A 26,281-nucleotide genomic window follows, 5' to 3' on the forward strand; every position below is an offset into this window, starting at 1 on the left:
TGGCACTGGCTTTTTCCTCACCCTTCCTTATGGTCTCACCACTTTTGGTGGCAAAACATCAACCAGTTCCAGAGCTCAGGAATAGTCTTTCACTCTCCTCTGCAGCAAATCTCTACATCATTTAAGATCTGCAATTACCAAGTATGCTTCTGCTTATGGTATTATTCACATTGCAGTGTATCTGGCATTAGTACAGTACAAAGGCAGCAGGGAAAAATAAGCTGTTAGTGATCTGAGTATTCTCACATTACAGTTTAAAGTTCACGAGAACTTGAAATAGATGGTTAAATGACACATCAAAATAAAGCAGGATCCGTAGTAAAACTCATTTGAATGAACTGCTGACGCACTTACTCCAGCCGTTTCAGATGAATGAGGCTGCAGGGCAGTGCAAACTAAAGGTATGTGGTGCTCAGAACAGGCTCTGGCAATCAGCCAGGCAGATGTTGAATTATCGGAGATCTCCTGAAGGTTGTGTCTGTGCTTGCTTTGTGCTCAGCAGGGCTCCCCAAGCCTCAGCTCTTTGTGCTGCATTCTGCTTCAGAAGCATGGAGGGGTGAGTGCTTATGGTTTGCAGACCCCATGTTCTAACAAAGCCATGTGACTTCTCAGTGTCTCTGTCTTTTCATAACCATAGCTACAATTCTGTACTTGAGGAGTTTGGGGAAAAAGGGGTAATAAGAAGAAAATTGTACTTCATTAATAAAGCTCTTCTCATACTTTAGGGATACACTCATCTTCTTGCATCTATTCAGTATGTGAAATAACATTATTTTACTATGAGGGGCTTGTCTTTGGGTTTCAGGCAGACAGCCACACAACAGTGCTAGAGTTTCCAGCCTTCATGAGCACTGGAGATACCCTGCTGAAGACAGAGTAACTATGCTGAACTCTGGAACATATAGGTGAAATAAAGCTGAAAGCTGAAAAATTAGCAATTATAAATGGGGAGGAAAAAATGACAAAGATAAAATGTGAAATAGATTTAAAGCTCTTCAAGAAAACTGATGTGGTCTTGAAGCTGAAGTATCAAAGCTTGGAAAATATGCAACTTGGGTCAGTAAAGAACCCAAGGCAACTTTAACTAATAAAAACTAAGAACAGAAAGGGATTGTAATACACAATAAATGTTTGTTCATTGTCTTTTGTAAAAACAAGGAGTTCTGTTTGAGGAACGGGAGTTGTGAAAACTCCCTGCTGAAGTAAGGAGCTGTATAATGCTTAGCTAGACACTATGAAAATTCCTTTGCTTAATGTAACAAAAAAGAGAACCCTCTCCCCTTCTCTCCTTCTGCATCTCAGTAGCCTCTTTTGTTCAAAAAACACTGCTGCAAAGTTCATGTAGCCATCTCCTGATAAGTTGTTAAACTAGTGTATCAAAATCCTGCCTTCCTGTCTCACGCTGGGCCAACATGACCAAATAAAGAAAGAAGTTGAACCACAACGCCGAGGAAGACTACGGCCTTCATCTTCACGACCACCAGAGGGACAGAGACGACCCCCTAGCAACAGTGCGCGCAGTCGCAGAACATACCCGGACGTGTTGCGTAATCCTGAAATCACCAAGATATAAAAAGGGACCCTGGGGGGGGTGAGGTGCGCGCCGTTGGCGGAGCCGAGACTCCCCGGCCGCCCAGCGCTGTTTTGCTTGCTGTTGCTTACTCAATAAATTCCTTTCTATTATTAATGCAATGCTCTCTGAAAATTAATTAGGGGGGCAACTTATAACAGGGATAACCTATGGATACAATCGAAAATACACAGTCTTGCTGTAAAGATGATATTTCCTACCCTTTACTTCTAACAGCTATTCTGTTTTTCATTTGAGAGTATTCTGTAACAAACTCTCTCATCCCATGAATTTGTAGGCATTTTTTTTTATTGCAAATGCATAAGGACAATTTCAGCCCTCACAAGGAAAACTTCAACACATGGTAATGTGGTTGGTAGGACTCAGGATAATGGCAAAGAACAAGCGTATGAGAAATAGTGGAAAATAAGAAAAGAAGGAAAACAATGAATTTGTAAGAAAGCATATTAGCTTCTAAATATAGATATTAGTAATACATGTAAGGGGGGGGCTTGAAGTCCAGCTGTTCGACATTGATATGACTTTAGCTCAGAAGTCTCTTACAAAGGCAAGAGGCAAAGGGTTATTACAGCAAGATGACTGCCAGGTGTGTAAAGTAGAAAAGGTGTTTTCTTCCTGTTGTTCATTGTACAAATTCACCTTATCGCTTTTTTGTGTTTGAAATAAAGTCTCTTTAAGGCAATGCTTTTAAGAGGAAACTACACACTTACAAGTAGTGTGTAGGGCAGGGCCCTTGCACTTTATCTTCCCTCTTATGCAAGTGTGGGCATGCCAGGGGCACTCTGTTCGCTGCTAAACTTCTGGCAAGTCTTGGCACAGCCCAGAGAACCTGTCCAAGAGACATTATGGATGAGGCCACCATGCTTAGTACATAAGGGTTAGCTGTGTGGTAGCAAATGATGATCTGGAGCAGTCTCTACACACACTACGTACTTTCAAGGCAACACAGCCCGGGCTCTCTTTCTTGCAGACGCTACATGGGATCCTCACAGCAGCAGCTGCAGCAGTATCCTGGGCAGCCAAAGAGGCAGCGTCTGGGACTGATTAGGAGAGGAAATGTTTTCCAGTCCAGCAATAACAAAACAAGTCTCCTGAACAGAATTAACTACCTTGCAGTTTGATGAAAAAGCTTGTAAAAACTCCGTTAAGTCTTAAGTGTTAAAATTGAGCCTTAACACATAGCAGGAACACATAGCAACCACCAAAGACTAGGAAACGATAAACCCAGGTTACAAACATGGTATTTTAAACACAAAAGGATGAGGAACAAAATGAGCTGGCTCCCAGGAAAGACAGGGTCCTGGTTTGGAACATGTGTGTTCAAAGACACATTGGTGTGAACACCACTTAGTGAAATGCTAAAGCTCACCTCAAACAGCAGGACAGTGAATGTGCCCTCACACGCCCTTGGATTTATAATGATTTGTCCTGAGACCCTCTCCCAGCTGCTGAGCCCACCATTTGTTCAGTTCCCTCACTGTGACTAGTAAATTCCACTAACTTTCAAGTCTTTGCTCCCTATCACCTTTTAACCATCTCCAAGAACCTTCCAGGCCTAGGTATTTTCATGTGTAGTTAAAACACTGAAGTCTCTGACTTATTAAAGGAATAAAGGATTCTGTATCTAGCAATCACATCTCAGCAGGCTTAGGAGGCTTGAAAATCTGGCCTCTAAGGATTATCTTTTCCATATGGGGCATGTAAGAATAAAAATTGGACATCTCTACTGACCGCCTGTTCTTAAATACTTTTATGTAAGTATTAACACCCAGAAATAATACCCAGAATCAAACCTCACCTCCATTACTAGCTTACTTGTAAAGCTAACAATATAATTTTACTATCAATGGGCAATTTTATTCATCTTTGCTTTTTTCAACCTTGGGAAGGCCTCAGTCTAGTAAAGTTTTCAAGGCAGTTAGTGAGTGAAAAGCCTGTTCTCTAATTTTTTAACTTACTTTAGCACAGTTAAGTAATGCTGGCATGCAAACAGCTATATCTTCTAACAGTTTCTGAAATGGTGGGTGAAGGCTAATGAATTGCAGAGTTACATAGAAAAATAAAATGAGATTTACTTATTTCAGTATTATGCGTGCTCAAACTTCAGCTTTGGCTCAGACAAGAAACTTTTGTGCATTCAACATAGACAAATGTCAGTAATACCCAAACTAAATGGGCAGAACCTAGCCTATCAGAAAACCCAGTCCCTTGAGAGGTGGAGTCCAAGCAGCTTCCAGCAGCAACTAGAGACTGTAGACAGTCAGGATTGCAATGCCAACATCAGGATTTCTTCTGTCATAGTCCCTGGCAATACTTAATTTTAACATATAATGGGAAATCCATCAGACTCAGGAAGCTTTATTTATAAACACTACTAAAAAATATATTATGAAATCTATAATACAGTTTTTCAGTGGATCTAAGCACTTGTTCTAGTGAGTGGAAAACGCAGACATTCACTGAAGTGAAGGACAGATGCATGGTAGCTAAAACTCCACAGAATAATCTGCAAATCTATGGGTATATATTAGCAAGAGAATAAACACTCCCCTCCAACTTCTGACAAAACTGAAAACATGGAAACAAAGATGTTAGTTAAACAACCCCCTTCTGGAAGAATGCTAATTAACTTTTATAGGTTACATTTTCTTGATATACCGAAATCAAAATGACACAGCCATTTGTTTTCCCTGGCAAAGTCATGCACATCACTGATTATTCAGGTTTTGAAAACTGTGTATAATACATACTACCACCTACACAACAGCACAACGCTGACATTTCAGCACAGAACATGTTGAAGCAGTATTTCTGTACTGGAAAAAAGAACAACTAACAAAGACGTTTCCTAGAAGGTATCCATCGAAGAGAAGAGAATAATGTATAAAACATGTGCCTTTTCTTGAGAGCCTGAGGTTACAGATGCCTTTTACACCACATCATGTTCCCAACATAACAAATCTGGCAGAAGCGCCAGGTTGAAAAAAGGGAAAGCAATTTCATTTTGATTTTGTGGAAGAAAAAAGGCTTACCAACATTTTGCAGTATTTTTCACATGGCAGAGTACATTTAGGGGAATTATAAAAAAAGTTTCTTGAATGCCTTTGTTTCATATTCTTTCTTACTTTAAAAATGTATTAATTATGGCAGTCACCACTTTAAACAAGCCAAGACGAAATGACTGTATTCTTTATACTACATCAACTACCTTCAGTTACTCCTGTTTATGGAGGGCCTTTACTTTTCATATATGAGACAGTCCAAGTAATCTTACCCAATGAGGTCTACTCAGACAGCTCTATAATTACTCAGAAAAAAAAATAAAAATCACAAAGAGTTTCCTTATTTACTAAGAGCAAGGGAGGTGTTTCTTCCTCTACAGGAAACAGACACACTGGTCATCACTCAAATCCCTGCTGTACGTGGGTGACCTGAATGAAGTCAGTGAAGTTCATTAGTCAAAACTGGTGCAAAGGACATGAAAAGCAGGCACTACTCTCACAGCACTCCTGGCACTAGCACAAGGGTGGAGGACCAGCTATACTTCCAAGGGAGTGGTGTGTGCCAGCTGATCTCACACACAAAGCAGGAAAACAAGGTAGATGCCTCTGCACAGGAATCCCAAGTCCAGACTAACTCCTCACTGAACTCCTGACTTGCAATGACAGGTTAAAACTTCTGGTAATGCTGTATGGCTCTGGCTGGAGCTGAAGTTTTCCATGACCTTTAGCTGTGAACACTCAGCATTTATATTTCAGTGAGACCTTGTCTAAATAACAGTGATTTGAGCCCAATGTGGCCACATCACTGCAAGCACACAGAGAAAACAACCTACAGGTATAGAGCCTCAGCGTGCTCAACCACAGATTACAGGGTTTAGAGGTACCAATACAGCATACATATAACAACAGGCATCCAATACTGCCATAGCTACAGCAGCCCAGGCACACTGGGGCTTCAAATCACAAATTTAAAGAAAGACAAAGACTGATAGCAATTTGGTTCCACTAACACTTTTTTTATTAAGAGAAAAAATAGGAAAAGGAAAAGAAGCAACCTCAGAAGAAGATTGGACATGAATTCAGTAAGAAGCGTACTTTCAACACATCAGTGTGGAAAAAAAACAGACTTTAAAGAGTTGGGTTTTGCTTCCAGCTTCAGCTGCCAGGTTCAGCCAAAGATATCCAGGTACCTGAATTGATGACAAATGGTAATTGACACCAAAGGAAACAGCAACCAATATAAATCAGTCTAAAGAAAAACAGAGATCCTTTTCTTTTAAAAGCTAGGGAGGCTGTAGGCTGCTGACAAGACCTAAGATATTATTTAAAAGATACATATCAAGAAACTTTCATCAAATTAGCTAAGTTTAAATTTTGACATCAAACAGTACACACAGTGAAGTGAATATAAAGTTAACTTGAAAATAAGTGCCTAAAATAGTATCTTCAGTAGAATTAAAGGAAAATTACTAAGCTACAAGCATCCATAACCACTGAACAACTGAGGTTGGAAGGGGCCTTTAGAGGACACCTGCTCTGACCCCCAAAATGCATCACTTGTGGTTAATTTGTATGGTAAGATTGTAGTAATATAACGATTTATTATTGTTATGGTAAGATTTGAATCTGGTAGTAATCAAAAGATTCTTGAGGTTTCTACTCTACCTTTCTCTTCTAATGAAGAGAAAAAAAGCCATCTTTGTTTTTAAAAGTTTTATCAGTTATTATACCTAAATTTAAACTACCTCCCTTACATTTTTACTTTTCCATCATATACAGGCAATTATCTTCCAATTTGGTTATACCCCTCATTAATTTAGAAAAACTGCCTATCCAAAAAATGAATGATTTTAAAGTTGAAGTAGAAGCTACTAATTCAGAACTGACCCCAGGATTAGGAAAAATGATACTCTGGATGCTACAGAAAATAACAGAGAAGAAGGACTTAGTCTCTTCATGATCATAACTGAATAAATATGATAGTTGATGAGGCAAATGCCCTAAAACAATTAATTAAATAAATGAACTCAGTATAGCTACGTCTGAGGGGTGGGACAAGGATTGCTTCCTAGGTACTTGGTCCTGTCATACTCAGTGTAGGGTGGGATTTCCCCTAGCCTCCCTTCCTTCTCCCCTCATATCTGGCTTCTGTGGGAAGGAACTCACATTTCACAACAGAAAAAGACCATTGTTTTTACTAACCACAATACTTTTTTTTTATTTTTTTCATACTAGAAGGAACTATCTTGTACAAAAGCAGCAGGAATAAAATCTTGAAATTTCATTGATAACAAACCGCAGTCAGGTCTCTGCAGCTGAAGGCTACCAAGAAAGCTTTACAAGTAACAACTTTCTCAGAAATTTGGGATGGATTTTGTTAAAGTATTATTACCTCAGTTTCCAGACAAACAAAATAAACAAACAAAAATATTAATAACGTCATAAAATCTCTGAGGCTCAAAATCTACTCCATCAATTTTAGTGACTATGTGATGAGTTTTATCACCCCAACTGCAGAAAATTCACGTACTATGTGGTCCACTGCCAGAAGACAGACATCCTTGACTGTGTTCTGGATCTTACTGCTTACTAATGAAAAAAGGCTCTGAAGGCTTAAGCTCTTCAGCACTGAAACAGAATACTGTTGCTTTGTATAGATCAATAGAATTATGAAAGGAGATTAAGATTAAGATTGCTTTTAAAACATTAGTATCCCATTGGATAACATTGTATTGGACTTTTCAGCGGATACGGTTAAGCAGAAGCTTGCCAGTTTATGGAAAGAAAAATAAATGGATGGGTTTTGCAGTTGCAAGCGCAAAAGACAAGCATGCAAACTCCAGCTAGCCACACACAACTGCTGGCATTACAGACCCAGCAAGATTTACGAGAGACAAATAGCTCAAGTGTTAGGAATGTGATGAAAAGTTTGCCTCATAATCAGGGCCACGTGGCCAGTCTGGATTCATGGCATCCACACAATTCAAATACATGTAGTATTTTATATGAAAATAAAACTAGAATCAGTCCAAGCCTTTGGAACAGCCAGCCATCACGGACATGGAAGTGAAAGTTCTATTTTTAAATAACCTCAGTTACCAACCAAAAAGTGGTCTCATTATCCACAGACTTTTAGGAAACTAAATTTGCATTCCAGATTCTGAAATTTAAACCCTTCAGGAACTGATGAATAAAGGCTTTTTTACTGTATCAAAATTGAGCTTTGATATTCTATTCAGAGCATAAAATTCATACCATTTTTTTCCCTGTGAACACTAAGGTGACGAAATACTATCATATATTCTATATTGTACTATCAAACCAGAAATTCACATTTGTCTCAGTAAGAATGTGCTAATCTGCAAAAAAAAAACACAAGCAAACAAAAAAACAAACAAAAGCAAACAAACAAACAAACAAAAAAACCACAAACCTTGAGCTTCTGCTCAACTTAGCAGCACCAATCCCACTAAAATCAGAAGCTATTCAAAGGCTTAAAATCAAGCCCTTGCTTCAGCAATTAATTGACTGAATCACATCTTAAGGGAATTCTTAAGAAACCCAACTAAACTTGCAAGCATTATCCCTAACGTCTTAGAGATGGTGAAGATGAGCTCCAGCAGAAGCAAAGAGCTTGTGCATGGTCAGGTTAGCATCAAGCTTTACAATCCTTCTCTATAGTTTGGCCTGCCCTACTCATCAGTAAATGCCACATGAGTAAACACGTCTAGAGCAGACCCACTGAAGTGGTTCCTCAAATAGCATCAGCTATCACAGCAATCCCTCCGCCTCCAGGTATTACTGCAACTGCCCCAGGGCTTCTGCAAGCCCAGCTGGGTTGGTAAGAAATGGGAGATAAGGGATGAATCACACTCCTTTCTAATACAACCAGGCTGGCAAAACCTGGTGCTTAAAATGGAACTGAGAAATTCAGTGTCTGGCTCTTCCAAAAGGATCCATGTCTATTTTCTTCTTGCAAAACAAAAATGCAAACCTTCTTGTGTTACAAAATCCAAAGCCCTTTCTTGATGGAAACGGGATCGGAGATGAGACCTCTGTTCCCTTTTCAACAGCTAAAAGCATTAGGATCTGCTGTGATTTTGAACAGGCAGATTTTTGCAAAATTACTTCAGTTGGTACTGATGTGCTGTGAAGCACAAAAATGGTAGATTTACAAGCATAACCTACAGAAGAGATTACTTCATTTGGCTACATGATAAAGCTGCGGTTATTGTAGAAACTGTATGATGCAAACCCAAATCTAAGTTAAAATCCTGGACTTGCCGAAATTAACAGAAATCCTCAAATGTCTCAAGTAAAGACGAAAAGTCATGTTGAACACTGTCTACAATAACATAAAGTCTTATAATGTTTTCACTTGTTAACTGCTTTAACATGTCATAAAATGAAATTAACACGATTACAGACCTAAAGGTTAGAAAATGTCAAATATAGTAGATACTTCATAGGGTGGAAGATAAGCACAGGAAAAAAGAAAAAACAAACAAACAAACAAACAGAAGAAATAAATTGAACTAAACAAAGAAAATGCTAGATTGAATGACAGAAAAGCTGCCATAAAAATGAAGGAAGACTTAAACACACTAATTTTTACTCTGTCTGAAACTGTTTAAAATCGGTTTGATCAGCCAGTCAAGAAGATTAGGCTGGTGTCATGGCGATGACAGAATTATATAAATGAAGAGAACAGTGACTGCTCTAATCCCTTCCCTGGATGAAAGAAGGAGTCCTACAGAAGACAGGTCTTCTAGAAAAGGCAAGAAGTTTTCAAGCTACTCTTGATGAAGTCAAAGCTAAGAAGGGACTACAGCATAGCTTCAAGGCAAAGTTTCAAGCTAGACAAAAAAAATATATATATATATATATGTGTATCTTTATTTAGTATAAATGTTGAGAAATTCATAAATATATATAATTAAAAATTCAGTAGCTCAATAAACTCCATCAGGATGGAACATCAATTTCTCAAAAGACAGAGCACAGGCCTCTCTGGGACTCAGTGAGGCAGTCCAATCCAGGTATGTGCAAGTAACAGCTGCCATCTCATGCTTGGGGATCGAAATTCATTCAATCCTATTTTCTTAGAACATTCATAAAACCTAATACCATCCTCTTGCTGAAAATATCAATATGGTCCTGGGTGAATGCTTAGGTTGCTAAGTATGTTGAGCAAGGCTTGGGGAAGAAGACAGATACCAATGGATAACTGGGGAGCTAGGACAAAATGTTGAAGTCTCTTCCTCTTAGATCTGCAGAAGCTGCAGGCTCCCGGTAGTGAGCTGAGCTACAGGGAAGTGATGACACAAGGATGAAGTAGGATGGAGAGAGTGGCCACAGACATACAACAGGACAGGAAGCAAGTTGAAACTTCACTTCCTGCTGTACGCAGACCTAATTTTCAGTCCCAATTTTCTTTTTCCTTCTCTCTACTTCTGACTGGAGATGAATCATGGCCCTGCTTGTGGGTTTCATCTGGTCAACTGAGAAACAAATCCTAGACAAGAAGATCAGAGGGCAAATAAAGGGCAATTAGAAGCAGTGGACATTAAGGAATACAGCTATGTTGAGGATCCAGGTGGAATTGCCAGGTGACTTACCAACAAAAGTGCTTAATTTTTTTATTGTCATTTTGTCTACGGAAAATCCCCTTAGAGGTTCCAGTGTGATAAATGCAATTAGCAAAACCCACTCAAATGAAACAAAGAAGGGTCTCATTAGCCTAGCTTACCCCCTGAGCTGAGCAATGGGAATTGATGAGGACAGTTCCTATTCACTGAAGTGCATTTTGTGAACAGTAAAAAGGAAAAACTGAGAAATCAGGGAAAAAAAATCAACCTAATACCTAGTGGCAAAAGGGATGATATAAAATACAAAGCTTGCTGAAGAAGCACGAAGTGATAAACACAGACATCATCCTTTCCTGACATAAATCCAGCATTACCCACAAGCCAACCTCTGCCGTCAGGTTACAGTGATTATCAGCTGAGTTGCAGTAGGGCCCAAGGACCTCATTTATATTACAGAATCCAACTGTACTGGTGGCTTTCTATATACAAAGATGTTTTGAGAAATTTAGCATGCAAAGTCATGTTTATTGTGGCTGCCCTGACCAGTCCAACCTTAGGAAATGCAATAGATGGCCATTTCCTGCACTGCCTTGCAGTACAACTCGTACTTCAGCAGAAAATTGACTGGTCTGTCCCTTCGACAGTCCTGAGAAATGAACTGACTGCCAGGAACAGGACAGACTTCCCTTGTTGCCTTTAAGGTGAAAAAATCCATATTTGCTACAAACAGTAAAAAGAAGTATTCAGCAGGGCTGAATCTCTAGCTACATCTGGTTGGAGTGGCTGGGCCTAAATAGGATGCCAGAGGTACACGTGGTTAACAGTGGCAAGAGCAGGGATTTTGTCATCCAGAACCGTTGTTCCTGTCTCCTGAGAAAAGCTACGGGAGATGGCCTTGTCCTGCACAGGTGGAAATCTCAGGCAAGCCTTTAGTTCGAAGTCACCATCATCATAGTGCTTGTGGGGACTTCCATCTTCCTGCTATCTCTAACATTACAGTCCTGCTCTGAAAACAGAGCCAGTTGTAAAGTCTTTAATTCAATTACTACTGAAGGACCTGTACCTCTACAGGATTTTCTTAATATTGCCAATTCTCTGAAAATATATAGCTATAAGCATACTTTTTTTTTTTTTTTTTCACTTGGTCTGATGATAGAAACAATCAGACATTTCAAATCAGCACATTATATTTATGCTGAAAACAGTTAAAACATGAAAAATCTTACGGGGCTTTTACTTTGATAAAATGAACCTTACTGGTACAGTTTGAGTTGCATTATCCCTCACATTTCTATTGTATACAGTGCACTGTATACAGTGCATTTCAGTCTCTGGAAATGTTAAAATAGATTTTGAAGGTATGATATTGCACATATTCTTGGCTACTAAACAATAGTCTCAGAGGCATCATTAATAACAAAATACACTGAAACAGTGCACAAAACAAACAAGATTTTTAATGCTTAAGCAAAAACATGAAGCATTAGTTCATCTGGTCCCGTCTGAACTGTTTTTTATAGCCCCAGTTAAGAAAACTGACCGTTCTTCTCCCTTTCTCCAAAACAAACAAGCAAGCGCTCAGCGCAGAAACCACAGAGCAGCAGCAGGCAGTGTGGGTGCATTGGTTCATACACATGTTTTGTAGGGTGAGGAGAAAGAATAGCCAGAAATCTTTAATAAGCTGATAATGTGTCGGAGTAGCTTGCCAGCACCTTTAAACAAGAATCACAGTAAAATACCGAATAACTATTTGCAACAACAGTATACAGTACTTTGAACAGGAGATGGCCTTATTAGTTTTGGGTGCCATCTTAGGCTATCTTTCATCATTTTAATTTAAATCCTTTCAGCCTTTAAAAGGACACACCATCCCCTCACGAGACTGAGTTCACCCACTTTTCTTCAAGCAAAGACAGATTAACCAGCAAAGCAAACTACAGGTTGAGCGCTGGCCTGTTGATCGCTCAGAGGTCTTTCAGGAGGATATCTCCTCTTGATATGCAGAACATCTTTCCACAGTTCAGTTTAGCAGTTGCAAGAGACATGGCAGTGGCCTAGGTTATGTAGGGAATGATGCTGGATGGATCCTAATAACTGCATTTTATTTGAAGTCTCTTTCGGAGGGCAAAACACGGAAGTATGTCCTGCTTCTCCAAGTGAGATCACAAACCCAAACTTTTGTTTGAGCCGAACAGATTCTCAGCATTGTCAGCTTTAAATTCTCAGCAGGGGAGAGACATTCACAGCTTTATTTTGAAGTCTTCATAACAACAGGTTTTTAAGGCTCTAAATGTATTATGCCTGATGTGGTTCTATCCAAGGAAGTCCACAGGTTAAGAAATCATGCTCTCATACGGTGGCAACATCAAGTGGGATCTAGCAGCATTTTCACTACACTGGATACAAGAAACTAAACAGCTTACAGGAAAAAAAAAAAATTGACTCATTCACATATGCAAGATTTCTTTTCTTGAAGCTTAATTACCATTTTTTCTATCTTGAAGCAGCAATGCCAGAAATTCAGCTGTCTGTTCAACCACAACCCAGACATTGTGGAAGCAGCTGTTTCCCAAGCCACTGAGCACTGACACAGGCAAACTCTCCAGTCCTGCTGTGAACAACTCTGTGTCGCTCCTTAGTAGTGACGGATAATTTAACCTGGCTTCAAAGAATATTTTGTGCAAGCTGCTAGGAAACAAAATCCAAATCTCCCTCACCCAGTCCTCAGAAGGAGTCCCCGCTCTGAACCCTCCTTGCTGCACTTCAGGGCCTGTAAATTGATCCCCACCAGTCACACACACTCCACTGGCAACTGTTACTGAAAAGCCCCAACATTTCCCCATGCAATCGTTTTTCCTCCCTGTTTTACCCAAATATCAGTTCTGCAGGTTCATCATATTTTACAGTTGGTTCTTGGATGACTCCTGAACTGAGAGACACTTTCACTTCTTGTACAGCTAACACAGCTGCTCCTTTTCAAAAGGGGAATGCATACAAGGATTGGAGTGCAGGGCCTGGCAGCGTGCCTCACCCTCCTCAGCTGTACGGCTTGGAAATTTGCTATTTAAGCAAATGCTTATCATGCTGAATACTAACCTAGATATTTGGAAATATTTAAAAAAAAAAAAAATCCCATAAAAAACAAACAAACAAACAAACAAAAAAAAACACACACACATGAAGTTTTCAAAAGGGATAAGTAAGAAACACATAGTCCACTGGAAACATTTTACAGATAGTAGTACCTACCAAAACAAAACCAAACCTTCCAGGCACTTTGCTTGTCTTAATAAAAGTATAAGTCTGAGATAAGTAAGTATCACAGATCAATTCCGGAACAACTGAAGGAAAAAATTATACCTTGTCATCAGCTCCACTGCTTGAGCTAGCTTCAGAGAAGCTTCCCAAATGCGAATCCCAAAGCTTCTAATTCTGAAAAACCAGCTGGAGAGAATTAGCATGGCTACGATCTACCATACAGTGAAGATGAGCTATTGTAACCTAAGAAACCATGCCAACACTGTAGAAAAAAACAGGAGCAGTACTTTCTAGCTACTGAAGCAATGACCAAATGCTACTGTAGCATCAGCTGAGCAGACCAGCAATGGAAGTGGCACAAAATCCCTTGGATGAGATACAAGAGGTTGCCCTTCCTTTGGTAAGCACCTTTCTTTGGTTAACCAGAATAAATAGATATGGGAGTATCTGAAAATACTAGCATTTTCCTTGGGGCCCTGTTACAAAGTTAAACACCATCTCATTAAAGTCTTCAGAGAGTACAGTGTTACACCATGACAAAGAGGCAAAACCACCCCTCTTCTGGCACTTATACAAAGGGGAAAAAAAAAAAAAAAAAGAGTACAAAAAGACTGAAATACTGACTTCTCAGGAACTTCATTTTAATCACAAGTTCCCTGTAATTTCTGTCTACTTTGCTTCAACAGCAATAGTTTCTCATGTTGAGGAATATGCAGGCTTTTTTTTTTTTTTTTTAAAGCTAATTAATTTCAGAGCTAATAATTGCAGAATTTCTGCATTCTCATAGAAAATTGAAATGAAAGCATTTTTTAAGCACTTCATTACTTTAAAAAGTGATCAAAATATGGCAATTTTCTATGATCATTTTTTTTTCTATGTATCATTCAAAAATTTCCACATTTTGTTCAGTCTTGCTAGGTAAGTGATGCAAGAATTTGTAATGACCACTCAGGAAGTATCTGGGGACAGGCCTTTTGAGAAGCAAAGAGATGGGATGAGGAAAGAGCAGGCCGTTAATGAGTTTGCTGGTTTTCTGGGGAGCCACAGGAAACTAGATAGGCAACCACACTCAGCAGTGCTCCCCTCTGTCTTAGCCATCAGTAGCAGATTGACTTGTTCTTCTTAGAACTACATGGGTGCAGAGGGAAGCTGTCACCAAGGAACATGAATAGCTGTGAAAAGCATGCATACACTCTGGCAGGCCCCTGGGATGCCATGGACCAGGAAGGAGATGCTTTTTCAGCCTCCTGCTATGGCCATGACCCTGCAGAGTGCAGCACTGCAATCCAGGATTTCACCACAGGGCCAGGAAGGGACATTTGTGTTACTGACAGGACACTCTTCTAACAGCCCATTTTAACTTTATTGTGCTCATCTGTTCTTCCTTCACCTGTCTGTGAAGGGATAGAGCAGGCCACCCTGCCAGGACCCCACGCAATATTCCCCCAGATCAACAGAGACACATCCATTGCATTCAGCAAGAACCTCCAACTGCCAGGACTGTAGTATGAGAGAGAATATTCTTTCAGCACATTAGAATATTTCTTAGGAAACTACAAGATTAAATCACTAGAAGCACAACCATAGGGTTTTTTTGCTGATTTGAATTACGAATAGAAAGTACGAGCAGTTAAGAGGAAACAAGATATGTTCTATACGAGAGCCAAGATTTTTTTTCCTGACATGTGCCAAACAAGGAGAAGAAACAGAAGAATCTGGCACCATTAAAAACAGTTTGTGGAGAAAGGAACTGAATATCTACAGCCAAGCTCCATGTGGTTTGTAAAGAGGAAACTTTTGTTTTATGGGACTCTCAGTCAGCCAAAATTCTCCCAGACGGCGTGCAAATGGATATTAGCCTAAAATCCTACACGCATCTTGTAGAAGAATCAGTAAATGGTGGGGAAAGAAAAGGAACACTACTAAAGTTTTAAATCGGAATTCAAAATCTGCCTCATGGTTTAAAAAGTTAGTTTACCAGACAGCTATAATGTCATATATGGTAAGTTTGTTGGAAGGGAAACACAGTAAGTTAAAGCATGAAACTGTAAGTCGGGAAAATGAGTTCCAACCCTGGCTTCACTACCAAGTAGCTCTATAAAACTTGGATAAAAGAGAAAAAGGCTGCCAACTTAAATGTGAGATTTTCTTTAACTTCATATAGTATATTAACATTGCACTTATGCTGTTTCTTTTAGCTTCTATATTTCCCCCACTCCCTGGCATTACTACACACCGAGTTAAATGACTAGATAGAGCACTGAGAACAGCTAAATTACTTGACCAAAACAAGCCCTACCTAGTTTCTTAATCAAAGTACTGACTGGAGTAAAAAGAAAACAGAAAAATTAATATGGGACGGTAATTCTCAGAACTGAGCAAAACACTAAAGCAGCTGAAATGATCCAACAGCTTAGCTGAATATTGTGACAGAATGTGGCATTTCTGGCTTGAAGCAGTAACTAGAAGTTGTATTTCAGCATATAGGAGAACAGGAACGGGCAGGCAACAGCTCTTCAATACATGTTGAGTGCTTATACCCTGGAAGAATGTTTTTCATCAAGAGATTCTTCTCTGGCAACCATCGGAGTCCCGTGTCAAGCATTTGGCTACGTTATCCGTAAATCAAGAGGAAAGCACATTGACCTCCAGCTTACAGCTGGGGAACTAAGGCAGCTCCAGCAGGCAAGACTTCAAGCTCTTGAAGCATCCAAGTCCCTGCAGCCCACTGAAGGCACTTCTCACTGGGGCAGGTAGAGGCCCAGGTAGCTCTGTGGGTCTGGGCTCCAGCCTGTCCTGCAGTAGCCAGAGAATGGAGCTTTCTAGGTGATATTACCAGGGATTATAACACATAAAGTGGAAACTTACGCTATCATGCTTGAGGGAGAAGTAGTTAGTATCTCCTGTAAGAGGCCCTCGGCAACCGGCTCTGGGTGGCCCTGGTTGAGTAGGGGAGTTGGACCAGATGACCTCCAGAGGTCCCTGTCAACCTCAACCATTCAGTAACTCAGTGATATGAGGATTAAGATTTGCCCCTTTCTGTCTTCCTTTTAGCTAAGATTTGCGAACTAGTGTGCTTTCCTCCTCTAAATATAGTAGTGAGCCTGAATCAAATTTTTGATGCAATCCATTCTGCACTCTGTATTTGCTTGGGTGCTCCTTGTATACCTTTAGGACTATCAGCTTGAAGGAGAAGCCCAAAGGTTATTTATTCAGTACTGTCTGTACGCTATGTGCATTTGTGTACAATGCTCTAGATGGATGCTCCGTGCTTCATGTTGCACTGCAGTAATAAAAGAACTAAAAGCAACTTCTTTTAATTCTCGCACATTAATATTTTCTCCAAACAATAATGAACAGAAGAAAGCAAAATCAAGCGCTCAAAATAAATAAATAAATAAATATAGAGAGACAGAGAAATAAAGATAGTAGGAAAAGATTACTGGCATTTTTCACAAACACTGAAAGGAAAAACCACCATAAATGTAAAAAAAAAATAAATAAATTGTATTTTAAGGAGAAACCTGAAGCTAGCAGTTCTTATAACCACTGAAAATATTTCCACACCAGTCCCTTACAGGATGGCATCTACTGATGAGTTCTGGATGCTAATCAATACCAGACCAGGTACAAACTAAAGCAAAGAACCCCCCGACAAAGTAGGTCAAGAAAACTGGGAGGGAAGGGAAACTGTTGCTAGGTGGCAGTGTACCTTAAGCAAAGAACACTGTAAATCATAGATTATTGAAAAGTTCATGATCTGCTAAAGGAGGTGTCATCTTCAGTGTCATCTTCAAAGCCTTGGTTGGGAACAGAACCCAAAATGTACACGATATACAGACAATGTTTCAGAAGACTGAGAAGTAGCACTGAACAAAAATAAGAAAACCTGTCTTGAGACATGCTATTATGCACTGCCTACACTATAATGGCTCTCCAGGTCTATTACTGCTGCAAGAGAGCTCAAAAGCCAGTGAACTGAGCCTTGTACATCTTGAGAAGACTATGGTTTTGCTTACGTCATTTTATTCAACCTTCACTAAACTCTTAACTGGAGACAAAAGCAGAGAAATAAGCTTGTACCGCAACTTGGCACAACAGTGAAGAGTAGACAGAAAACCTAAGTGTGCTGGTGAGAAATAAAGGTTTTTCAAGGTTATTTAAGAAACAGAACTCTTACTTTTCTGCCTTAAACAGTTTCACTCGTCAGTTCTAATCTTTTCAAAATGGAAACAGGTAAAAAACGGTCAATGAAATTTAACAAATGGAGGTCGTAAAAGTGCATTCAGTCTGCATGACGTCAACAAAGAGGATGGGGAAAAAGGCCAATGTAGAAGGCCAAGGTAAGAAAGGAGAGGCTACATTTTTATGGTATCCTTCTATCTGTCCTTCCTGATGTTCCCTCCAACAGAAAACTACCTTAACATATTGCCTAAATTAGCAGAAGTGGTAAAAAAGACAGGCTGATGACATCTTGTGAACTACAATTCGCTTGGTAAGAGAGCTGTTAGCAAGCTCACAGCTTGTCATAGAAAAGGATAAGATGTTCTTGAAGGCAAAGACAAAATCTATATTCTTTTCAACAATATCTATCTGGGTTCAAGAGAGCAATTTTTTGGAAAAAAAATTTAGGTGACTGTTACTGTATGGATTTGAGGTAATTTAGAAGATAGAATAAAAGAAATGAAAGGCACTTAGCTCTAACAAGGCTTTAAATCCATGTCTAAGACCATAAGAAAATTATTTCTGAGAAATTTATCAAGTAATTCTTCTTATGTTAACTCTAATCTACTATACTTTTAACGTTTTTTTTACGCCATATTCTGATTCTGACCATTAAAAACTGGTCAGAAGTAATATAATCGGAAAGCATGTGCCCTGTCTAATACAACATGGTGATTCCTGTATTGCTGTGTCTAATTCCTGTATTGCTGTGTCTGAACTGTTCATAATAATTAAAACACCAACCATACTAACCTAAAGAGTTGCAGAGGGAATATTTTTTACAAAACATTTCCTCAGGGTAGCTCACATGAGACGTGTTAACTTGCAAGCATAAGCCTCACACTACTATTTCCAGGTTGGATCTGTATCTTTTTTATCTGGAAAACCTTGGGATGCAAACCTCACAACTACAGGAACCAATTTCAAAGGATAAATGGGGGTGAAACAGTCTTTGTTCTGCTTTTCTCCACTGTCCCTTTCCCCAAACCCAATGTGGTTCTTGTGGTCAGCCTGAGCTTCTTCTTCCTCCTAGTAATTTGAGGCCTCTGTAATGCAAGGAGGGAGTCACAGAGCATCACAGCCTTGTCCCCAAACTATTGGTTTTCAGTCACAGACACGCAATAAACTCTAGCAGCCAAAAATAAGCATCAACTTGAACAATAAAAAGTGGAATCCCTATATATGTCAGTAGGAGCCAACCCCTGTTGATCTCATGCGCGCTTCCCCGACTTCAACAGCGTTACTGCTGTAAGACGATCAGGAGTTGGCTTCACCTGCTGTTTCACCTCCCACTCCATGAGACTGTGCACAGCTAGTGGAAAAACAGTTTGAAAACAACAAAAAAGCAACATAAAGCTGGAGCTTAGTCATTTTATGAAGACAAAAGAGAATAATCTGCAGGCTAGGAAGTCATCAGGTTTTGCCATAGCAGAAATACTTTGGTGGGGGGTACACAGAAAGGAGTCTCTCTCTGGAGAAAGCACATTCCCCAGCAAACAACCGAAATACGCTTCTTTTCATTAACCAGTAAGAGGGAGATCTTTTTGTAGCGTGCAGAAGGCACTGAGCCTCATTTGACATTGAAGTTTAACTCAAAATAAAATTTTCTGTGATTAAGGAAACTTTTGTTCTACTTCTGTTTCTTCACCATCTGTGATATGAAACCTGGCAAAGACTCCAATTAGTTTCCTTTGTGTTATTACTGCCACTAGCACTCAAATGATAAACATTTATGCAAAAGGAAATTCCTCTGCCTTTCTTTGCTGTCTCTAAACGGTGGATGTAAATACTTTAATAAGAAAACCTGTACTGAACTCACCCTGAAATCTGGTAATGCCAGATTATGCCAACTGCACTACAGAAAAACACAATAGCAGGTTAAGTCAATACAATACTTCTTCTGACAACATCTTCTGTACGGCAACGAGTGCTCATAGCCTGAGTAAATGAAGCAGAAACACCCTGTGCCAAGAAAGGAGAAATCCTGCAACATCTGCTTAAGGAACATCAGGGGCTGATTTGGGGAGTTTTCTTCATTGGGACATACAAACCCCTGTTCTGCTCCTGGAAGGACAGCTTTAAGAGCCACACAAGTGGTTCTATTTCTCCAGAATTGTGACAGACAGAGTCATTATCCAGCAAAACAAACTTAACCCAACACTTAAGGATAAGGTGACACTTAGCTGTGTATATTTACTTCCTTAACCTCTTCATTTATATATACATCTATACACACATTTGACTACTGTAGCTATCCTAGCTGAAACCCATGCAATTGTTGTAGTACAGATGTTAAATTTGATTATTCTGCTAAAGTTTATCTTGGCACCTTAAACACAAGACACAATCCAATATACAGTTTGTATGCTGGTACAAGCACACCAACATTAGGACAAGATATTCATCTTTAGAAGAACAGGTGAAGTAGCACCATTTTTTTTTTTTCTAGTGTAGGCAAGCCCTGCAAAGCCAGAATTGTTCATCTTCTCTGTTCAAATGGGTTTGATCCATGTTCAATCAGGACTATAATCTATGACTTTGGCCCTTATTCATGCAGTAATTTGCCAAGTCTCCTTTCCATATGTCAACAGGTTTCCAATTGTTTTTTTGGATTCCCGAGTGGGAGGGCAGTAGCCTGGCCTGCTGCTGAATTTATTAGATTCAAATAGGAGAAAGGGAAAGAAAACTGCCACATGGAGGAAACATGAGGATAGAGAAGCAGGTGTGAGCCAGACAAGCAACAGGAGACCTTAAACTTGCACTAATCTGAGAAGCATGAACTAAAACTTATTCCCATTTTTAATATACTGCACACTTTATCATGGCTGCTCTTACTGCAGATCAGAAGCAGCCAGGCTGCTGCCAAGCATCTCTCAAGACCATGCACAATTTCTTTTCTTTCCACATGCTTAAAAAAAACACACACACAAAAAAAACAAAAAAAAACCACAAAAAAACAAACAACACAAACAAAAAAAAAACACCTTCCTGGAGCAGGATGGCACTTTAACAGCAGCAGCTTATGCTGAGGCCTGTACTACACAGAGGTGAATGGGTTTTTCCATTTTTTATTTCCAGTTGCTTGCACACTGGTGGTTTGTATACTTGTTAGACAAACAGTTTGGGTTTTGGACAAATACTTTATTAATCAAACGACAGTTTGGTTTTCTGGGCAAAACAGCATGCCTTCTTGCTGAGGCCTCCCGTATAATTTCATTCTGGTGTGGAACAAATGTCCTAACAATTTTGCTATAGGCTCCACATGGATGACTTCAAAAACTCTGCAACCACAAGGGTGAAGAAAATATGAAAATAGGCTCCTCAACCCTTTTTGCCCACCATCTACATCTGCCTGAAAACTCCACAGTAAATGCTCTGCCTACTTCCATTTCCAAAAATGCAACCTATTACAACTCGACTAGAATTTCTACTAATAACAGGCACAGTTTTATAATGCAGCTGAGTCAGTATACCAGCTTCTAACCCCAAAATTACACCTCTTGCAGACTGCCCTGACCATGTCTCACTCCTCCTCTGCTGACCTTGTTTAAGGACTGAAACTTAAAGAAAACTCAAAGTTATTAAAAAAGATGACGATTAAGTAGTTTGTGTTGGTTTAACTTGCAGAATGAGGTCTCAGGGGCTCAGAGGAGTGGCAGGGAGGAATGACACGGCCAGCAGCAGCCGCCTATGAGCTCAGCTGGGCTGAGACACGGAGCTGCATCCTAAGCAAACCTACCAAGTACCTTGTGTTACAAGATGACCCCACTCAACCACTTGCGTAGATGTCTTCTCTGCACACTTATGAGATGGATCGGTCCCTCTACCTCAAATCATTTTAATAAGGGCTCCAAAGCAGATGTCATGGACATAATCCATACCTGTTACATTCAGTGGCCTTCTGAGCCCAAAGCGAGAAATTTCGCTCATTACTACACACAGTCCCAAAGTTACACTTGTTGGTCTAAAAGCTGTCAGACTGACTTTCTGACTGCTTTTAAGGGATTAATAGAGCAATTTCTTTCTTGTACTTGCATGCCTGTTACACCCATGGCTTCCAAAACTTTTAGTGATCAGAAAAAACAGCTGTATATTACCTAAGAATTAAATCTGTTTGTGATGCATTTTATTATGGGATTAAAAAAGAGAAGCATAGTGGTCCCTCCCCTTCTCCACTCCTCCTCCCCCGAGCCTTTACACCCGTTTCTCCCCCAGCTGCTGGAGATGCTGAGGAGCGTCAACCTGGGGAAAGCTCACGGCGTGCAAGGAAAGGGGCACTGCACGGAGAGGGGCATTGTTCAGAAACAGGCAGGCCCGTTTCCCCCCCCCAAAAAAAACATCTTTAGCCTGCCTAGGCTTAAACTTAAAGCCGAAGCCAGCCGCTACCAGCTCTCCGCCCCCCGCCCACCGAGCCGGGCGCCGCCAGCACGGCGCACCTTGGACCCGGGTGCGGAGGTCGGGGAGCGCCGCGCACAGCCCCGCCGCCCGCCCCGCGCCTCCGCTCCCCGCGGGGGGCACGGCAGCGGCCGCCGGCCCCTCCGCCCCCTCCCCGGTACCTTTTCCTCCTGCAGAGCACGCAGACGGCCCAGAGGAGCAGGGCGGCGGCGGCGGCCGCCCCGCCGCAGGCGCCGAGCGGCAGCGCCTCGGGGCCCATCGCCTCCGCTGGGGCCGCGGAGGGAAAGTTTCGCCCGTCCTCCTGCTCCGTGCCGGAGCGGAGCGCGGCCGGCCGGCCCTCCCCGCCCACCAGCGAGCCCGGGGGGCCGGGTTTGGCTGCTCCGAGCTGAACTTGGCGAGCGGGGCCCGCGGCGAGCCGGCCGGCTCCTCCCCGGGGAGCGCCCCGCGGCGGGGGGGGTCGCGCCCGCCCGCCCCCGGCCTCGGGGCTGCCGCCGGCACCGGGAAGCAGCCGGCACGGGGCGACCCCGGAGGGACCCCAGAGGGAACCCGGAGGGGGCTCGGGACCTCCCGAAGCCCGGCCTCGGGTGTCTGTGGCGGGGGCTCAGTGCCCGCCGGGCCCCCTGGGCTCGCAGTGCTGGGCTGGTGCGGGGAGTGGGGCTGGTAGGTGTTTAACTTCTGCTTGTTTTGGGGTAGAAACAACTGATTTGTGTGTAAAAGAACAAAACAACCTGCCTCGCAGGTTCGTGAAACCTAACCCGAGGTAGGGTAACCAAAGTGACTCTGATGCTGTGCTGTGTGAGCAGCCAGGGCTGATCCCCAGCGTAGCGTGGCCAGTTCTCCCAGTCCTTCCAGTCCCACGCTGCCAGCATCTTGTGGAAAGAGACCAGAGGACAGGCCCCAAATTTGAGGCAACTGAGAGATCCCCAGCTTGAGGAAGCACAATGGGGCGAGGTGGAGTGGGGCAGAAGGCCAGAGCGCTGGGTGCTACAGGGCAGGTGAGGAGATGAGCAAAATGGCAGGGTCAGAGCAGCCTGGCAGCCTTCCTGCAGTCTGTCAGAAGGTACATTCAGAAGCACAGATAGGATATGAGATAGTATTTGCAGTTTGGTCTCCTTTGGAGATACTCAAAACCCGCCCTGATGTGATCCTGTGATCATGCTCCAGGTGAGTGTACTATTGCAGGGGGGCCGGACTAGATGATCTCTGGAGGTTCCTCCCAGCCTCAACCATCCTCTGATCCTGTGAATGCTGACAAGACAGAAGTTAGCATACCTTACTCATTCTCAGTTTCACAGAGTATTACAAAGTGTTTCACAATATTTGGTGATTTATTTATTCATTGCTTTTTGGAAGCATCACATACAACTCAGCTTTCTGAATTGCTCTGTTGTAAGTTTTCTGCCAATTGCAGAGACCCAAGTGTATCTCAGTAAATAAAGTGATTTGGCCAAAGAAAACTTCCTTGACTTTAGCATAGTTTATCAGTTTTGGAGGCCTGTTTCATATGTGACATCTTGTATTGGGAAAACTTTGTGTCTTACTCCTCAAACAATCCTGTTAATTACAGTGAAATAGTCAAAAATAGTCATTCTGTATTCAGGGCAACTATGATTAATATGCCTTGCATTTGAAGTGTCATAAAGTCTGGACACTGCTGCTTAAAACAATCAACTGTTCTTCCTGTGATCAAAGAACAGACACCCCTGTTGTGCAATACAATCCAGTCAGAGAAACCATAAGAGAAAATAACGTTTTACTACTAGCTTCTTAGGGCTTTTTGCAGGAACTCTGAAATCCCCAGCTTGGGAATCCCAATGGGTTTCTTAGCTACTTATCCTGTTAATTCTTGTGAAACTAGTAATTCAGAACTGAAAGGCCTTGCACAGTAAGAAATTACAGAGTCAGGTTATGCAGGGTGAACTAGTACTCACTTCACAAGTGACTTATGCTGTGAAAATTCAGTGTTTTACTTCAGTATAGTGAGAAATGTGTTCACTTACAAGTAAATAGCTAGGGCAGCTAGAATAATCCCTTATCCAGATTCAAAACAACAAAAAGATTGCTGGGGTCCTGGCAGAGGGCATGAAGAGGTTTGCGAAACCTTTTTTTTTTTTATTTGCACTGTTTATATTTGCCAAAAGTTACTATCTCAGATCAATTGCAGATGAAAAACAAACAAGAAAAAACACGCCACCAGCAAAGCACCACGAGCAAGATTATTTACAAGATTATTAGCAAGATTAAATACAGGGAATACAACCTGAAAGCTTTAAAGCACCCTTAAGTGCTGTGTACTCTTCTGTATCAACCTCTTGAAAAACCCAAGAGGACAGATTAATTTCTCCTCTACTAGTACAGGAATCTCAAAGTATTAGAAGCTGAAAACTGTCGGAAGTTTGGTGTCTTACAGTAATGGATTATCTCAACGCAGATCCAGCTGGATGACATTTGCATACAAAATGCACAATTAAAATTGTGATAGATGTGTCTGTACATACTGTCATCTCAGCTAACTGCATAAGGAAGGTTAGGCTGAACAGTCCCCTTTAACGTAGCTGTAGCAGAAAAGAGGAAATGTGTTTCATGCTCAAGAGGTACAAGCTCAGTCTTACAGTGATACAGCCTTGGACTGAAAAATTACTCTTAAGAACCAGAAGGATTTTCAGTTTCAGGCGATCGTGAGATCTTTATGGAGCTCTAACTGCAGCATGGTCATAAACAGGGAGAAAGAATGTAAATGCTGTTATATTTGGGGAAGAGTAATGTTACTGTCCATCTGAATACAGCTGTGTCCAGTTGTTATCCTTACTCCTTGAGTGTAATTGCTGTTCCATGACAGTGATATTGGCTCCTTGGCAAGCAGCAAAATTTCTTCAAGAGCAGTCCCCAGGCTTATAAAGCTGCTAGAAACAACTGCAGTCTAGAGAGAGGGGAAGCCATCTGCAAATATATACTGGGGCGGGGGGAATGGGGGTGGGAGAGGTGGAGAATTCATAAAATAATCCTTGAGGTCTGTTCACTTCAGAGACACCTAAGATTTCAGTAGGTTCTTAATACCCTGGTAGTAAGCCTAGATGGATCATGGATAGATGCTCAGTTACATTTCTCCTGTTTAAATTGTGAACATTCTGTACATATGCTACAGTTCAAAATGCATACTGTGTGTATGTTTCATACTGCCAATGTTGTAAGATGATATAGATCATATTTTTTTGTCTTATGAAAATGCAGAAGACTCAAAATAAACTTAGAACAGTATATACTGCAATCTGTACTGTATGTTACACATCACAGTGTGATTTTGCTATATGCAGCACATGGACAAATGCCTGTTCTACTGGGTAGCTTTTGTGTGCACAGGGATTTAAACTACCAGGCTCAGACAAGAGCAGATTTTGTATCATTGAAGCACCACTGAGATATGTGTTATAAGCAATGGCAGGAACAAGGCTTATTTTTCTGGTTGTTCAGTGCTACTCATTCTGAGGCTATTTTCACCACCTTACAGCTTTGTTCTGCTGTAAGCGTGGCAGTTGCAATATTGCAAGTCCATTCTTGTCTTCAGTATAAATGCATATGAGGTATTTCAGCCAAAACAATCTATGTATTTCTTTGGAAAATGCTAAGGAAAAATGCCTGCGTTAACATTGTTAGTGATTTTGAGAAAATGCAGTGGTATCAGACTTTGAAACAGGGTCAACAAATTAACCTCTGTGTCAGAGATAAGCTATCCAAATTTATTTAGGTTGTAAGCTACACAAGAAGAGAGGTTTTGTGTACTCTTTAGCAGCTTGCTGGACTTTTGGTGCATAATTCCGTGAAGATGCCACTGGAACTGGGTCTGCTTCCTGCTCTCAGCTCAGCAGCTGTTTTCTCTGAAAGTGAAGCCCTGAGCTAATAGAGATCAGGCTGAATTCAGGGCAGCAGAACTCAAAGCCTTTTTGTTCACTGCTCTCCGTGTCCCTTCCTGCTGGAAGGCAGGCAAAGGGAAGTGCAGTAATTTAAACGTGGGATAAAAAGGCTACAGACCTGTCAAATCTCACGCGCTACATTTAAGACTCATACCTTTGATTCTTGCCTCATGTGTTCTCCCTCTTGCCTTGTATTCTCTCCTTAGTGAACAGATCAATCTGCATTTAAAGCTTTTGTAGTGCAGCAACACAGCCTCTCTCCCGTGATCTCCTGTGTCAATCACGGCCGCTTGGCCTAATCTGTGAGCAAGA

General features: G+C 41.2%; 1 protein-coding gene across 1 annotated transcript in view; it reads right to left on the minus strand.

Moving 5' to 3' along the window:
* The window catches only part of CYP7B1 (cytochrome P450 family 7 subfamily B member 1), a 123,326-nt gene extending 100,882 nt beyond the window's left edge, over window positions 1-22,444 (minus strand). The window contains exon 1 of the mRNA XM_068671981.1: window positions 22,220-22,444. Within this exon, the coding sequence (XP_068528082.1) occupies window positions 22,220-22,317 (98 nt within the window). The 5' untranslated portion in view covers window positions 22,318-22,444. The remainder of the gene's footprint in view (window positions 1-22,219) is intronic.
* Between the last annotated feature and the right edge of the window lie 3,837 nt (window positions 22,445-26,281).

Source organism: Anas acuta, chromosome 2 (assembly GCF_963932015.1).
Source record: "Anas acuta chromosome 2, bAnaAcu1.1, whole genome shotgun sequence".
Taxonomy (NCBI): Eukaryota; Metazoa; Chordata; class Aves; order Anseriformes; family Anatidae; genus Anas; species Anas acuta.